The 17,026-nt window shown below is 43.5% G+C and overlaps 1 protein-coding gene across 8 annotated transcripts in view; it reads left to right on the top strand.

Annotated features, from left to right (window-relative positions):
• The window catches only part of LOC110530452 (adhesion G protein-coupled receptor L2), a 149,572-nt gene that overhangs the window by 30,232 nt on the left and 102,314 nt on the right, over nucleotides 1-17,026 (top strand). For all 8 annotated transcript variants that reach the window (XR_016482582.1, XM_036986080.2, XM_036986075.2 and 5 more), the window contains exon 2: nucleotides 182-395. Coding sequence is in view for 7 of the 8 variants with exons in the window: in XM_036986080.2 (XP_036841975.2) it covers nucleotides 320-395 (76 nt within the window). In the remaining variant the exon portion in view is untranslated. The remainder of the gene's footprint in view (nucleotides 1-181; nucleotides 396-17,026) is intronic.

The following is a 17,026-nucleotide window of genomic DNA, read 5'->3' as shown; positions in this document are numbered from 1 at the left end:
ATTCACCATTTGCACTGTTTTAATATTTCTGTTAATGTATCTCTCAATCTTTTCAATCCCACCTTTAGAGACGGCAGCTGTGATGGCATAGCCTTTGTGATGATGACCACGTTTCGACTGGTAGCAGTAAAACACAGTTTTCCTCCTCCTCACCCTCCTCTTCCTCTCTCTGTATTTTCAGATGACAAGATGACTGGAGAGGCTTCTCCTAGAACCACGGATCGCTGACTACTCCCAGACTCCTCTTCTTCTATTCTATATCCTAAAGCCACAGTGGTTTGCTAGCAGGCATCTGGAGCGGCTTCAGTACTCAGCAACGATGACTCCTGCAGCATGGAGGTGTCTAGTTCTCCATGGTCTACTGCTCACCCTCACTCATCTCCATTGTTCAGAAGGTAAGTCCTGATGTGTGTCTGCGCTTGTGTCGAATACTATGTGCTTTTCGAATGTGGTTCATGAAAGTGTTGATTTGGCTCATTTTCCCGTCTTCTAATGGGAGTGAAGAGTTGTTGTTATATAGTGAATTCACTTTTCTCTTTAAAAGTTGACAATAACACTGGAAGTGGGTTTTCTAGCAGAATATTTGAGTGCAGTGCACCCAGGCTTTTGTGCTTCAGAAAACAGTTTTTTTTATATTGATTGGCTGACTCCGTTAAGTACCTGCATCTTGAACCTTCAATTGAAGGAGCTGGCATTTTGCCAAACAGAAGACTTTTGGAAGGAACTAGCAGGGTTTTATTTTCTTTATGCTACCCAAAGTCATCTCATTAGTTTTTTTAGTTTCATTTCATTGTCTTACTTTAGATTAGTACATTTGACTGTAATTACAAGTTATGTCCCCAAACTACTCCCTCTCTCATACCCATCAGAGGCTTTGATGTCGGTTGGTTAGTATGTCTGCTTAATGACAATCATTACATGTCTGCTCTGTTTCACTCTCATTGTACTCAAGTCACATGCTAGCGTGCCGAACATTGATTACAGCCAAACGTCAAAGAATATCAACTCGGGGTTTCTTTTAAATTACATTTCTCTCTTTTCTCATGTTTTTATTTCACACTTGCATAGATTTCACTTGTCTTTTGGTTTTATATTTAAATCTGACTGTGTGAGGTGATTAACTAAAAAGAGATGGATATGGAACAGTCGAGCCAGGCGTAACATTCAGAAAGAGATACACTCACTTTGTAGATTTATAGCAATTGTAGACCACACAAAATAAATCACAGGGTCTTTTTCCCAGAAGAAATGAAAATAGTGCCCCCAGAAACGTTTGAAGAATGGGCCTCTGATTTGAGCTTGGAGATGGTCTGTGCTGAACGGTCCTGGTGATTCTCTTTTTGGGGAGGAGTTCCTGCTTTGGTATGCAGAAAGAAAGTCAAGGATTGGGGTTTCACTTGACAAAGGCGTGGGCTCTCAGGCCTATGAATACATATTTGCCCATTCATCATAGAAGGAATGTGTCTGTTTTTAGAGCGAAAGCCAATGTCAGATCCATCCACATGCCACTCACCATTACACCCCCCCCCCCCCCCGCCCCCCCGTGTGTGTATGACATTTTGAATCATGAACCTAATTTCCATGAATGTCCGTCCCACAAAAAGGCCCCCCTCTTTATAATGACTTCCTAGTATCATGATGTGATCATGTACACCCATGAACATTCCTCTTGCTTTGAAAATCCTTAATGACATACTTGAGCAGAAAAATATTTTTTCTCTCTCGTCTCTGGGTTATTGAATGCTCATGCTGGGTTTTTGTTACAGGAGAAATGGAGTCAGCACAAACACTCTGTCTCCTCATTCCATCGGTGTTGATTAACGCTTGCAAAAAATGCAATTTGGTGGGTCTTCTTAAAACCACCCAACATATTTTGTACCTTAATATGGCAAGTAGTTATGAATAAAAATGATGTTTTAGTGTTAAGGGAGAAAATATATTATGAATGGCAGTCCCATTCGTATTAGCATAATAGGGATATAATTGGATGCAGAGATAATCAGATCATCAAATGATGGTTCAGCGCATATTATATTTATATTAAAATGTATCTCTGTTTCCCTCTATTTATCCACAATTATTTTTTAAATATTTTATTAATGTGTTTTCTGTTCTGTATTTGCTCTGCTTTTTCAAATGATCTTGACTGGCTATATACTGACTAAGTACACTACTGTATATACAAAAGTATGTGGACACCCCTTCAAATGAGTGGATTCGGCTATTTCAGTCACACCCGTTGCTCACCGGTGTGTAACATCAAGCACACAGGTATGCAATCTTCCATAGACAAACATTGGCAGTAGAATTGCCTTACTGAAGAGCTCAGTGACGGAGCTGCCCCGGTCAACTGTAAGTGCTGTTATTGTGAGTGAAAACGTTTAGGAGCAACAACAGCTCAGCTGCAAAGTGGTACAACGCACAAGCTCACAGAACAGGACACCGAGTGCTTAAGCGCGTAGTGCTTAAAAATGGTCTGTCCTTGGTTGCAACGCTCACTACCGAGTTCCAGACTGCCTCTGGAAGCAACGCCAGCACAATAACTGTTTGGCGGGAGCTTCATGAAATAGGTCTCCATGGCTGTGCAGCTGCACACAAGCCAAAGATCACCATGCGCAAGTGGTGTGAAGCTCGCTGCCATTGGACTCTGGAGTAGTGGAAACTCGTTCTCTGGAGTGATGAATCACGCTTCACGAATTGGCAGTCTGACGGACAAATCTGGGTTTGGTGGATTGGATGCCAGGAGAACGCTACATGCCCCAATGCATAGTGCCAACTGTAAAGTTTGGTGGAGGAGAAATAGGGGTCTGGGACTTTTTTTTTGTCGTTCGGGCTTGGCCTCTTAGTTCTAGTGAAGGGAGATCTTAATGCTACAGCATACAGTGACATTCTAGACGATTCTGTGCCTCTGCCTTTGTGGCAACAGTTTGGGGAAGACCCTTTCCTGTTTCAGCATAACACTGCCCCTGTGCACAAAGAGGTCCATACAGAAGTGGTTTGCTGAGATCAGTTTGGAAGAACTTGACTGGCCTGCACAGAGCCCTGACCTCAACCCCATCGAACACCTTTGGGATGAATTGGAAAGCTGACTGCGAGCCAGGCCTAATCACCCAACATCAATGCCCGACCTCACAATGCTCTTGTGGCTGAATGGAAGAAAGTCTGTGCAGCAATGTTCCAAAATCTAGTGGAAAGTCTTCCCAGAAATGTGGAGGCTGTTCTAGAAGCAAAGGTGGGACCAACTCCATATTACTGCCCATGATTTTGGAATGACATGTTCGACGAGCAGGTGTCCACATAGTTTTTGGTCATGTAGTGCAAAATCATTCATGGAGCAGCAAACTGGGAGGGTATCATGTTAGTCAAGGGTGGTTTTAGACCGCCCAGCTTGTAGATATGAAGATAGAAGTTGACAACTAGATTCAGAGCAAGACAAGCAGCCAACCCTAGAAAGGTAGGGCCAGGGCGCACATGCTCCTGCATGCCAAGTACCTCTCACAATGGTAGTTATAATGAACGTCAAAAGAAAAGAAGCCAAGATTTCGGGGGATTATATCCTGCGGTTTATTTTGTGTAGACATTTTGTAGACCTTGTTGTGTTGTTCATTCCAGGAGTACAATGGGTCCCTCAACCGAAACATCCAAACATGTTTAAAACAGGAAGATGAATCAGATGAAGTCATTTATCTTTATCTGTGTCATCTCTCTGTGTAGACGGGGATCAAGTATAACTTAGGAAACACTGTTTTTCTTTGTTCCCAACAAGTGTTTGAATGTTGCAGGCGATATATTTCAGATGTTGTTTCTAGACCAAGTTGTTATGTGTACTTGTCAAGCATATTAAAATGCTCTAGACAAAAGGTGTCAATGTTTTGTCTATTTAAATACCAGCCTTTACGAAAAGTTTCTGAGGACTGAAGCAGACAGTCATCTAATTATTTTTTACATGGTTTACTCATCTGACACCTATTCATAGTTTGAATTATATACCAACTTTTTCAGTCAGTGAAAATTGCCAAAATGTAGTCACTCTTAAAGGGATACTTGGGGATTTTGGCATTGAGGCCCTTTATCTACTTCCCCAGAGTCAGATGAACTCGTGGATACCATCTCTGCGTCCAGTATGAAGGAAGTTAGAGGTGGTTTCGTGAGCCAATGCTAACTAGCATTCATGCAATGACTGGAAGTCTATGCTATCTGCTAGCTATCTGCTAGCAGATACCATAGACTTCCAGTCTTGCGCTAATTAGCAATTGTGCTAGTTAGCAACTTCCTTCAAACTTCACACAGAGACATAAAAATGGAATCCACGAGTTCATCTGACTCTGGGGAAGGACATAAAGGGCTTCATTGCCAAAATCCTGAAGTATCTCCTTAATAGATATGAAGGGCTGAAGCGTTTTAACCTAAACTATTTGCACATAATTTGCAATGTCCCATGCATTAGACTGTTGCTTTCAATAGCAGATCTTGCCTGAAAGTGATGATATTATTCTATCAACTCCCATACTTGAGTAATTTTATTATATCCAGATGGTTATAAGGGTCAACTATAAGTCCCAACTCACCAAAATGATTGGTAACAAGCCATAAGTAAGCTTGGCTGTGTATTGATGGAATGGTCTCCCATGTGTCACACTGGTATTTCCAGTCGTCAGAGCAGAATGAATGGAGAGAAAGCATTGTGTCTCGTTTCTCCACACTGGCCTCCAGCTTTAAACGTCCAGTCTGTCATCTGACTGATATGCTTGGTTTGGTGTTTTTATAATTCATATCTGAACGGCACGGGTCTATGACAGGGCTATCATGAATTATCAGTCGAGCCCTGTTAGATTCACAGATGACTGATGAGACTGCGTTCTCAGTGTTGTGAACATCCACACAGGACGCCCTCTGATTTATGGCTTTCTCATGGCGCATTCTGGCCCAAATGGACGTCTGGTGTTATTGTTTGGACTTTTCATCTGGCCGTGACAGAGGCATGGGGGTGTCGCTGAGAGACATCCTTATCCATCACATTCTTAATATGTTTATTAAACTACAGTCATCATACAGTATATAACAATCCTTTACCTCACAATGCTTTCTCACCGTGTTCATATTTATGAAATGTGGCTTTTTGAACGTAACCTCTTAGAATTTTTCATGAATAAGAATTGACCATTTTAATAATAACCAAAGATTAAAACGACAGAAACTGGGGAAACCTAGCTACTATTTCACCAAAACATGGAATTTAAAATGAGACGAAGCTACATCGAATAGGATCTGTATTTCATTCAAGAATATCACCCTTGATGGGGTAACCCTACGTTAAGAGCAGGAGTGATTTCTTGGGTCTTCCTGGGTCTTTGGTAAATCAAAAGCAGCAACAAGAATGTTCCCATCTGTCCAACGAGGATTTAAGAGCGCAGGCCTTTGGGAGAGGAGAAGCCTAGTCTGCTTTTATTGTGTATTTAGATGTGATTGTAAACCTCCCTGTTATATGCCCCGATGATGAACAGACACTCAATCTAATAGGGTCGGAGCTAAGGCGCCTGACAGGTTGATTTAATTAGCTTAGCATGCCCCTAAATCTTGTTTGCTGGCAGCGACTCAACCCAGCTCACTTCACAGCCTCACCATCTCAGGTGGATATTAACACATGGGACCCGATCCCTGCCTCACTTTTTCCACTCCAGACGTGAGGTCTACAGTTAGAGTCAACGGAGGTTCCTCAGTCTCAAACAACCCAGCTCAAATCATGGAGGTGGCCAACTAATATGGTTCCCTACAGTAGAGAGGAGTTTCAGTTTAATTGAAAACCCCTGCCTGAATGTAAACTCTTGGAGTCGGTTTTCACGAGTCACTTCTTCCTAGGGCTTACAGATGTCATGACAAAGTAATGCATTTAATCCAGAGGGGAAACATAAGGCTTTTAAGTGAAATCAAACGATCAGAGTGTGCCTGTAACAACACGTAGGTTGTCTTCATATATTCGCAAAACAGCGTTGAGACTTGAGAATAAGACAATTGAAGGTAATGGCAATGTCAGATTTTATTACAGTATAATTTCCAGTTCGTATGGTAATATTTACATAGAGATGAATTCAAGCCAAGAGTATGTCACAGTGAATCAACAATCTACACAAAGTATAGCAAATACTAGACAACAAATAAGAAAAAATGAGTTATTACAGGTGAGACCAAAGAATAGCAATGATCAATGCAAACAATGCAATCAGAGTCCTATTGCGCCCTGACTATTTCTGCCTGTGCTATTTAATATTTGAAACGGGCATTGTCAGACATTTCCTCCTTCATCTTGACATAGATTTTGAGCTTTAATGTGTCCGGGGGAGTTTAGTTCAGAAAAACATCCTGTTTCTAAAAGAATATTCTCTTGTTATAGGAAGAAAGGATCTTGCTGGTATCAAAGGGAAAGTAGACTATAATTATATTGTATCCATAGAGACTGTGAAAATTGTCCAGAAATTATCCCTATTTAGAGGAATTTGTTGTTGACATTCACATTTTTACGCTGCAGTTGTTTTTGAAAGGAATTGATTATTTTTTGGGGCAGCGTTGAATAGGTGTAAATCTACACCCACAGATGTTGATTATTCCAAAAATAGGATATGGGCAAAGGAAAAATAAAAAAGGTGTGAAGTCATTAAAGTGAAATATGATCATATGTTTGTGGGCTGAATTTCTATCAGATGTGCATTTATCTGTTCTAACCAGTGTAGGATAGGTAAGTATACATACTGATTACTATTCATTTGTCACTGGGCTGTTTCCATTCATGTTTTAGCAGCAGTAGCACATTTGCTTTGTGTGCTTCTGTCTGTCTGCTAGGTCTGTCTACTATTGATGGTGAATGAACACCACTCTGCTTGTAGCAGCATTGTATTAGTAGACACCAAGGCTAGGGAGGCTGTGCCATGGAGCATGACCACACTTTTCTGTCCAGGAATGAAATGTAACCTCGGTGTGGGTCACCTGCAAACAAACGGGCAGTTGGACGATTTGCAGGTATAAACAGCCCAAGATAAGAAACCCTTCTGTTGTGCAGGAAATGTATTATGTGTGGTAAGAGGGGGAAAAGTCCCGCGAATCAGGGGACCGAGAAATAGAGAGACCGAGAGCGAGGCACAAAGAGCGTTTTTGTTTGCCTGGTACGTTATCAGTATTGACCTGTTCTTGTAGCATACTCCCCTGTTGAGTGTGCAGGGCTGCCAGCCCACAATGGCTCCTCATCCAAGAGGAGGAGGAAAGCACGGCACCAGGAAGCTGTCTGTCACCAAGGTCTCCCCATCTGGCCAATCTCTTATCAGTGGCCAGGCTGCTTGTTGCTCGTATTGACCGGTGGAGGGGGCAAGGTCATCCCAGTCATCACACTAGTCAATTAGTGGTCAGTTAGTGTTCCAATGCTACTGCATTGGAATGTGTCTGGATTCTGTCATTCACTTCCTTGACCAAGGGACACCTAATATGACTGTATGGGGTCCTTTATATGTCTAACATGGTTGTACTGCATGTCGGGAGGTGAATGGAACATGGTTGTACTGTATGTCGGGAGGTGAATGGGACATGGTTGTACTGTATGTCGGGAGGTGAATGGGACATGGTTGTACTGTATGCCGGGAGGTGAATGGGACATGGTTGTACTGTATGTTGGGAGGTGAATGGGACATGGTTGTACTGTATGTCGGGAGGTGAATGGGACATGGTTGTACTGTATGTCGGGAGGTGAATGGGACATGGTTGTACTGTATGTCGGGAGGTGAATGGGACATGGTTGTACTGTATGCCGGGAGGTGAATGGGACATGGTTGTACTGTATGCCGGGAGGTGAATGGACCATGGTTGTACTGTATGTCGGGAGGTGAATGGGACATGGGAGGTGAATGGACCATGGTTGTACTGTATGCCGGGAGGTGAATGGGACATGGTTGTACTGTATGTCGGGAGGTGAATGGGACATGGTTGTACTGTATGTCGGGAGGTGAATGGGACATGGTTGTACTGTATGTCGGGAGGTGAATGGGACATGGTTGTACTGTATGTCGGGAGGTGAATGGAACATGGTTGTACTGTATGTCGGGAGGTGAATGGGACATGGTTGTACTGTATGTCGGGAGGTGAATGGGACATGGTTGTACTGTATGTCGGGAGGTGAATGGAACATGGTTGTACTGTATGTCGGGAGGTGAATGGGACATGGGAGGTGAATGGGACATGGTTGTACTGTATGTCGGGAGGTGAATGGGACATGGTTGTACTGTATGTCGGGAGGTGAATGGGACATGGTTGTACTGTATGTCGGGAGGTGAATGGAACATGGTTGTACTGTATGCCGGGAGGTGAATGGACCATGGTTGTACTGTATGCCGGGAGGTGAATGGGACATGGGAGGTGAATGGGACATGGTTGTACTGTATGTCGGGAGGTGAATGGGACATGGTTGTACTGTATGTCGGGAGGTGAATGGGACATGGTTGTACTGTATGCCGGGAGGTGAATGGAACATGGTTGTACTGTATGTCGGGAGGTGAATGGGACATGGTTGTACTGTATGCCGGGAGGTGAATGGGACATGGTTGTACTGTATGTCGGGAGGTGAATGGGACATGGTTGTACTGTATGTCGGGAGGTGAATGGAACATGGTTGTACTGTATGTCGGGAGGTGAATGGGACATGGTTGTACTGTATGCCGGGAGGTGAATGGGACATGGGAGGTGAATGGGACATGGTTGTACTGTATGCCGGGAGGTGAATGGGACATGGTTGTACTGTATGTCGGGAGGTGAATGGGACATGGTTGTACTGTATGCCGGGAGGTGAATGGGACATGGTTGTACTGTATGTCGGGAGGTGAATGGGACATGGTTGTACTGTATGTCGGGAGGTGAATGGGACATGGTTGTACTGTATGCCGGGAGGTGAATGGGACATGGTTGTACTGTATGCCGGGAGGTGAATGGAACATGGTTGTACTGTATGTCGGGAGGTGAATGGGACATGGTTGTACTGTATGTCGGGAGGTGAATGGGACATGGTTGTACTGTATGCCGGGAGGTGAATGGGACATGGGAGGTGAATGGGACATGGTTGTACTGTATGTTGGGAGGTGAATGGAACATGGTTGTACTGTATGCCGGGAGGTGAATGGGACATGGGAGGTGAATGGGACATGGTTGTACTGTATGTCGGGAGGTGAATGGGACATGGTTGTACTGTATGTCGGGAGGTGAATGGGACATGGTTGTACTGTATGCCGGGAGGTGAATGGGACATGGGAGGTGAATGGGACATGGTTGTACTGTATGTCGGGAGGTGAATGGGACATGGTTGTACTGTATGTCGGGAGGTGAATGGGACATGGTTGTACTGTATGTCGGGAGGTGAATGGGACATGGTTGTACTGTATGCCGGGAGGTGAATGGGACATGGTTGTACTGTATGTCGGGAGGTGAATGGGACATGGTTGTACTGTATGCCGGGAGGTGAATGGGACATGGTTGTACTGTATGCCGGGAGGTGAATGGGACATGGTTGTACTGTATGCCGGGAGGTGAATGGAACATGGTTGTACTGTATGTCGGGAGGTGAATGGGACATGGTGTTACTGTATGCCGGGAGGTGAATGGGACATGGGAGGTGAATGGGACATGGTTGTACTGTATGTTGGGAGGTGAATGGAACATGGTTGTACTGTATGCCGGGAGGTGAATGGGACATGGGAGGTGAATGGGACATGGTTGTACTGTATGTCGGGAGGTGAATGGGACATGGTTGTACTGTATGTCGGGAGGTGAATGGGACATGGTTGTACTGTATGCCGGGAGGTGAATGGGACATGGGAGGTGAATGGGACATGGTTGTACTGTATGTCGGGAGGTGAATGGGACATGGTTGTACTGTATGTCGGGAGGTGAATGGGACATGGTTGTACTGTATGTCGGGAGGTGAATGGGACATGGTTGTACTGTATGCCGGGAGGTGAATGGGACATGGTTGTACTGTATGCCGGGAGGTGAATGGGACATGGTTGTACTGTATGTCGGGAGGTGAATGGGACATGGTTGTACTGTATGCCGGGAGGTGAATGGGACATGGGAGGTGAATGGGACATGGTTGTACTGTATGTCGGGAGGTGAATGGGACATGGTTGTACTGTATGTCGGGAGGTGAATGGGACATGGTTGTACTGTATGTCGGGAGGTGAATGGGACATGGTTGTACTGTATGCCGGGAGGTGAATGGGACATGGTTGTACTGTATGTCGGGAGGTGAATGGGACATGGTTGTACTGTATGCCGGGAGGTGAATGGGACATGGTTGTACTGTATGCCGGGAGGTGAATGGGACATGGTTGTACTGTATGCCGGGAGGTGAATGGAACATGGTTGTACTGTATGTCGGGAGGTGAATGGGACATGGTTGTACTGTATGCCGGGAGGTGAATGGGACATGGGAGGTGAATGGGACATGGTTGTACTGTATGTTGGGAGGTGAATGGAACATGGTTGTACTGTATGCCGGGAGGTGAATGGGACATGGGAGGTGAATGGGACATGGTTGTACTGTATGTCGGGAGGTGAATGGGACATGGTTGTACTGTATGTCGGGAGGTGAATGGGACATGGTTGTACTGTATGCCGGGAGGTGAATGGGACATGGGAGGTGAATGGGACATGGTTGTACTGTATGTCGGGAGGTGAATGGGACATGGTTGTACTGTATGTCGGGAGGTGAATGGGACATGGTTGTACTGTATGTCGGGAGGTGAATGGGACATGGTTGTACTGTATGCCGGGAGGTGAATGGGACATGGTTGTACTGTATGCCGGGAGGTGAATGGGACATGGTTGTACTGTATGTCGGGAGGTGAATGGGACATGGTTGTACTGTATGTCGGGAGGTGAATGGGACATGGTTGTACTGTATGCCGGGAGGTGAATGGGACATGGTTGTACTGTATGCCGGGAGGTGAATGGGACATGGTTGTACTGTATGCCGGGAGGTGAATGGGACATGGTTGTACTGTATGCCGGGAGGTGAATGGGACATGGTTGTACTGTATGCCGGGAGGTGAATGGGACATGGGAGGTGAATGGGACATGGTTGTACTGTATGCCGAGAGGTGAATGGGACATGGTTGTACTGTATGTCGGGAGGTGAATGGGACATGGGAGGTGAATGGGACATGGTTGTACTGTATGTCGGGAGGTGAATGGGACATGGTTGTACTGTATGCCGGGAGGTGAATGGGACATGGTTGTACTGTATGTCGGGAGGTGAATGGGACATGGTTGTACTGTATGTCGGTAGGTGAATGGAACATGGTTGTACTGTATGTCGGGAGGTGACTGAACCTTCACTGTAACCTTCACTGTAATGACAAGTTAACACATGCTAGAGTATCTGTTATCATGAATATATTATGTACGGCTATCACGGCTGTGTTTTTGTTTGTGTAATGTGTGTGTGTGTGTGTGTGTGTGTGTGTGTGTCTTCTCCTAGCCCTGTAGCCTCCTGGTGCTGGTTAGTTACCAGTCAGCCCTACTGTTTCAGCCTCATTATTCAGAACTACTTTTAATCCCTGTTCCAGTCACCACTTCTCCTGACACTCTGTCTGTGCCGCACTGAGGGAGCCTCCTGGGCCAGGCTCAAAACACACATACACACATGCAGGGCCATGTGATGAGGAGGGGACCCCCCTTAGGGAAGCACCTGACTGGTTCCGGGACTTGAAGCAGAAAGCCCAGCTGGGGTTTAAGTGTGAGGGGTTAGGAATAGGGCTTTGAGAACATTTAAGCATGCAGCACAATCATTCAGGGGAGATAAAGTGCCAAGCTTGCTACACAGGGGAGATTTTCCTTCCATATTCTCCTCTTTCTGTGTGTTTCATCAACTCCTGTGCAAAAAAAAGCATGCAACAATATTATTTGCGCCTTGCAACAGTGAACTAATTCTGTCAACGTGATGATCTCCCATGTGTGTGTAGGTTTTTCATCTGAACTCTGAAGTACAGCCTTGAGTGATTTAAAAAAAAAAAAGTTTAACCCTACAGTCTGTGATTTTAAACCTTGTGACACTTATCTGTGCAAAGGGAACCATTTCCTTTTTCTTTACTAAAACTAAGGTGTTTGGTTTGCCAAGCACTAATAATCCAACAGGTCTTTGGTCTGGATACAGATGGACAGAAGCAGATGTTTTTCCAAAGACATCTTTTTAACATGGTGTCATCCCTGTCAGCTATATTAATGGGTGACCCTGAGAGGATTATATGCATTAGCTATGTAAGGATGTCGCTCTTCGTTCTTAGATGGCTTCCTTTTAACGTGTCTTAATTTAACCCCCTAGAGTCGATTCCTGCGCCTGTGTGTAAATCTAATTGCCATAATAATAAAAAAAATCCCTATCAAAATGTCTCTTTAAACTAGAGATAATCCACAGTGGTTGAAAGCGGTAGAGCTACAGCAGTGTTTGTCAGACCAGGAGACTTCCTGAAAAATCAGTCTTTTCACCAAAACGTCTGTAGCGTCCAAACCATTTGGGATACAAATCCCTCTATGGAAAGATGACCCTCATGAACACGATGGCGTTCTCCGTTTTGCTCTACGACCAGCGTCACGGGACTCGTCTGAAGTCGGAACCGCTGATCGTCCGACTTCTGTCTATAGCGTCCGAAAAGTTTGGACGACACCATCGAAAGGGAAATCTCTCACCAACACGTACACGCCTGAGGTTTTGGATGCCCACAAGCCTCTCAATTCTCATTTAAAGGTAGCCCGGTACCAGTTCCAAAAAATGTATGGATGTATATGGAAGTAGTTCAGTGTCCAAAAAAGGGGTTAAATAGGTGTCCAAAAAAGGGGTTAAATAGGTGTAGAAAAAAGGGGTTAAATAGGTGTCCAAAAAAGGGGTTAAATAGGTGTACAAAAAAGGGGTTAAATAGGTGTACAAAAAAGGGGTTAAATAGGTGTACAAAAAAGGGGTTAAATAGGTGTACAAAAAAGGGGTTAAATAGGTGTCCAAAAAAGGGGTTAAATAGGTGTACAAAAAAGGGGTTAAATAGGTGTCCAAAAAAGGGGTTAAATAGGTGTCCAAAAAAGGGGTTAAATAGGTGTCCAAAAAAGGGGTTAAATAGGTGTCCAAAAAAGGGGTTAAATAGGTGTCCAAAAAAGGGGTTAAATAGGTGTCCAAAAAAGGGGTTAAATAGGTGTCCAAAAAAGGGGTTAAATAGGTGTACAAAAAAGGGGTTAAATAGGTGTACAAAAAAGGGGTTAAATAGGTGTACAAAAAAGGGGTTAAATAGGTGTCCAAAAAAGGGGTTAAATAGGTGTACAAAAAAGGGGTTAAATAGGTGTACAAAAAAGGGGTTAAATAGGTGTACAAAAAAGGGGTTAAATAGGTGTACAAAAAAAATAGAGAAATAATTTCCTCATCTTCTATCTCTTAGTTTTGAAGTGTCAATCCTATTTCTAACTTCTTTTTAGATTTCATTTTTGGACTATCTGTTTTGTATGAATTTGTTATTCAATGCCTTTCTATGGCTATTAGCAGTATGGTTAAATGACATATACAGTGCATTCAGAAAATATTCAGACTACTTGACCTTATTCCACATTTTTTTTTTACATTACAGCCTTATTCTAAAATTAATTTATTTTTTTCTCTCACCAATCCCTGACCAAGGCCCTTCTCCCACGATTGCTCAGTTTGGCCAGGCGGCCGGCTCTAGGAAGAATCTTGGTGGTTCCAAACTTCTTCCATTTAAGAATGATGGAGGTCACTATGTTCTTGGGGACCTTCAATGCTGCATAAATGTTTTGGTATCTTCCTCCATATCTGTGCCTCGACACAATCCTGACTCGGAGCTCTACGGACAATTCTTCCAACCTCATGGCTTGGTTTTTGCTCTGACATGTGGAAAAATTCAATGGGTCGGAATACGTTCTGAATGCACTGTATGTTTTTTATATATACAGGGGTCCTACAATTCTAAATGAAATAGCTAAATGCTCCATGGTATGACCTTCTTAAAACTAGTCATGAACTGTCATGTTTTTTATATATACAGGGGTCCTACAATTCTAAATGAAATAGCTAAATGCTCCATGGTATGACATTCTTAAAACTGGTCATGAACTGTCATGTTTTTTCATTGCTAACTTGAAGACAACAAAACAGGTTATGCAGGTTACTAAATGGCGTTTGTTGTAAAAATGAGGACAATAGGAACATCAGTCACTATTGCATCACATTTTAGGTTGGGGTTTAAAGAAGGCTTGCACCATGGCTGTGAGCAGGATAGAGAAAAGAGGGATGGCACCTGAGTGTCTGTCGTGACAGGATCTACCACACACACACACACACACACTATCTCCTGCCGTAAGAGACACCTGACTCTATCACGCTTTAGCCCCGTGATATGACAAATCCTTCCCCTTTAGTTCTCCAGATGGAGACTCATCAAAATGCTATCCATGTAATGCTCTCCCCCTGTACGGTTTTCGGATAAAACATTTTTTTTTTTTTACAGAAAACACAGTCTAGGATAGAGGTCAGCAACAGGTGGCCTGCTGCGAAAACTGACCCGCAGGTGATTTATTTTTAGCCCCTATGTCAAAAAAGACTAAAATCACCAGGAATTCAGCAAAACATTTGTTTAGTTTAAGAAATCTGTTCCCCAGTATTCATACTAATAAAAAGAGACGTGGTCTTGTTCTCAGTGTAATTAAGGTATGAAATTATTGTTCGTTTCAAGTACAATCTCTTTTTGGGCTTATTTGTGGTAAATGTGCAGTATACTAATTATTATAATTTGGTTCCAGCCCCCAAACTATCCTCTACGACAAAATGCATCCCATGGCTGAATCTAGTTGCCTACCCCTGGTCTAGGAGATGAACTGGAGAGAACGGCCAACACCATTGTATTTGATCCATATTAAAGAGAGAAAAAAAGCATTACTAAGAGCATGGCTCTCACCACAAACGAACTGACTGGCTTATACAGTTCTATTTTAGAATGCTTATGGTACAGTATATCGGAACCTGGGGGTGTTTGATAGCAGTTGTCTGTCTGGGAAGCAGCGTTTAGCCTTTGGGGTTTGCTCTGTGGTCTTGTCTGACGTTGTCTTTACAAACGATTCCCAGCAAGGTGGAACAGAGACAAGGGGGGGGTGAGTGTCATGGAGATGGTGCCATATGTTTTTGTCGATTTTATATTATGGCAGTTTTGGTGGTTGTAATGAAATGCGGGCCTGTTGTAAAGTGGTCAAGTCTAAACCGCCTGTTTTTAAAGCAGATTTTTTTATGATTTTGCAACTCCCCAAGTCTCCTTCCTCATCTCCCACCTCACTCCCATGTGTTTTAATGTGTGTCTTCATGTTACATAGTATTTGTGAGATTGTATCAAACATGTCAAACAGCAGACAGTTGCAGTAGAATTCATTTTATTTTGTGATGCAGAGGGTTTTAAACAGAGACTTGTATGATCTCTTAACAAAATATAATACTTTTCGGCTTGAGCGTTAGAATGTCGTGGACATATTTACAATTTGAGACTAGTTATGTTTTATTTAATAAATGCAATTGCCTTTTGAAGTCACCATTTATTTTCTTCAATGTGTTTTATTTCAAAATTATTCTAGTCTATTGTTTTTAAATGATTTCCTTGACCTGCAATCAATACGTTCCATTGAGCAGATTGGAAATACTGAGGAGAACAGAAAGGGAAAAAATAGGCAAAACCTTGTTACCGCTTTGTTCTCACGTGTTAAGTATTCAGATATGCTTTAGATTCCCCCAACTCCCCTTTCTTAATTCCGGATATTGGATTATGGAGGCATCCAGCTCGGTTGGCGAGGAATGCTGGCTTTGGAAGATCCCCTCTTTTTTCCAGAGATGTGGCTACCAGTAATATTGAAGAATAAAACGACAAAAAAGACAGGCAATTTTGAAGGAATCATGCTGTGTCCGCGGTGGGACCACTCCTATTCCTAAAGGGCTACTCCCGCCTTCATCATGTGGAGAAAGTGTCCCTGTCAAGCCTGGGCCCAGAACAATGGGGGCCAGCCTGGGGCGGGAACAGGCCATTTGCATGTAGCTGTTTGCTGTTTCCACGACAACAAAGACTAATCACAGAGGCCTTAATGGAGGATGACAAGTGTCAACCAACTCCTAGCTGTGTTCTCTGTCTGTTTGTGAAAGCCCTCGTCGTTCGTCTGCATCGCCCACCCCCCAAAAAACTGGCCTTTTTTTCCCAGACTGATCAAACATTCTGGTATTTCCCTCCCCTTTTTCTTGCGGCTCCTCTGTCTGAGAGGAGAGGAAGGGAGTTTGGGGAGTAAAACCTCAATTTCTATTTCTGCCTAAAAAGACATACCCAAAGGTAAATATTTGTCATGAGATGGCCGTTAACAATAACTAGTAATGCTGCAAAGGTTTGGAACACATCTTTTTGGTAAAAATAGTTATAAATTGCTGAGGTGTAATCACTTTTTAAAGCTTTTTAAAGCTCAAGTAGTGCCAACATACAGTGCAGAAGTATTTTTATTTACCTTTATTTAACTAGGCAAGTCAGTTAAGAACAAATTCTTATTTTCAATGACGGCCTAGGAACAATGGGTTAACTGCCTTATTCAGGGGCAGAACGACATATTTTTACCATGTCAGCTCGGGGATTTGATCTTGCAACCTTTCGGTTACAAGTCCAACGCTCTAACCACTAGGCTACCTGCCTCCCCGAAAGTATTCACACCCGTTGACTTTTTCCATAATTTTGTGTTACAGCCTACGTTTTCAAATGGATTAAATCAAATAAAAAGCAGACATTGGATATCCCTTTGAGCATGGTGAAGTTATTAATTACAATTTGGATGGTGTATCAATACACCCAGTCACGACAAAGATACAAGCGTCCTCAGTTGCCGGGGAGGAAGGCATCATCAGTTGCCAGAGAGGAAGGAAACCGCTCAGGGATTTCACCATGAGGCCTATGGTGGCTTTAAAATAGTTAGAGTTTAATGGCTG

Source organism: Oncorhynchus mykiss, chromosome 8, assembly GCF_057628025.1.
Source record: "Oncorhynchus mykiss isolate SJ-2025 chromosome 8, ASM5762802v1, whole genome shotgun sequence".
Taxonomy (NCBI): domain Eukaryota; kingdom Metazoa; phylum Chordata; class Actinopteri; order Salmoniformes; family Salmonidae; genus Oncorhynchus; species Oncorhynchus mykiss.
Note: the sequence above shows the minus strand (reverse complement) of the source record. Positions and strands in the feature narration are given on the sequence as shown.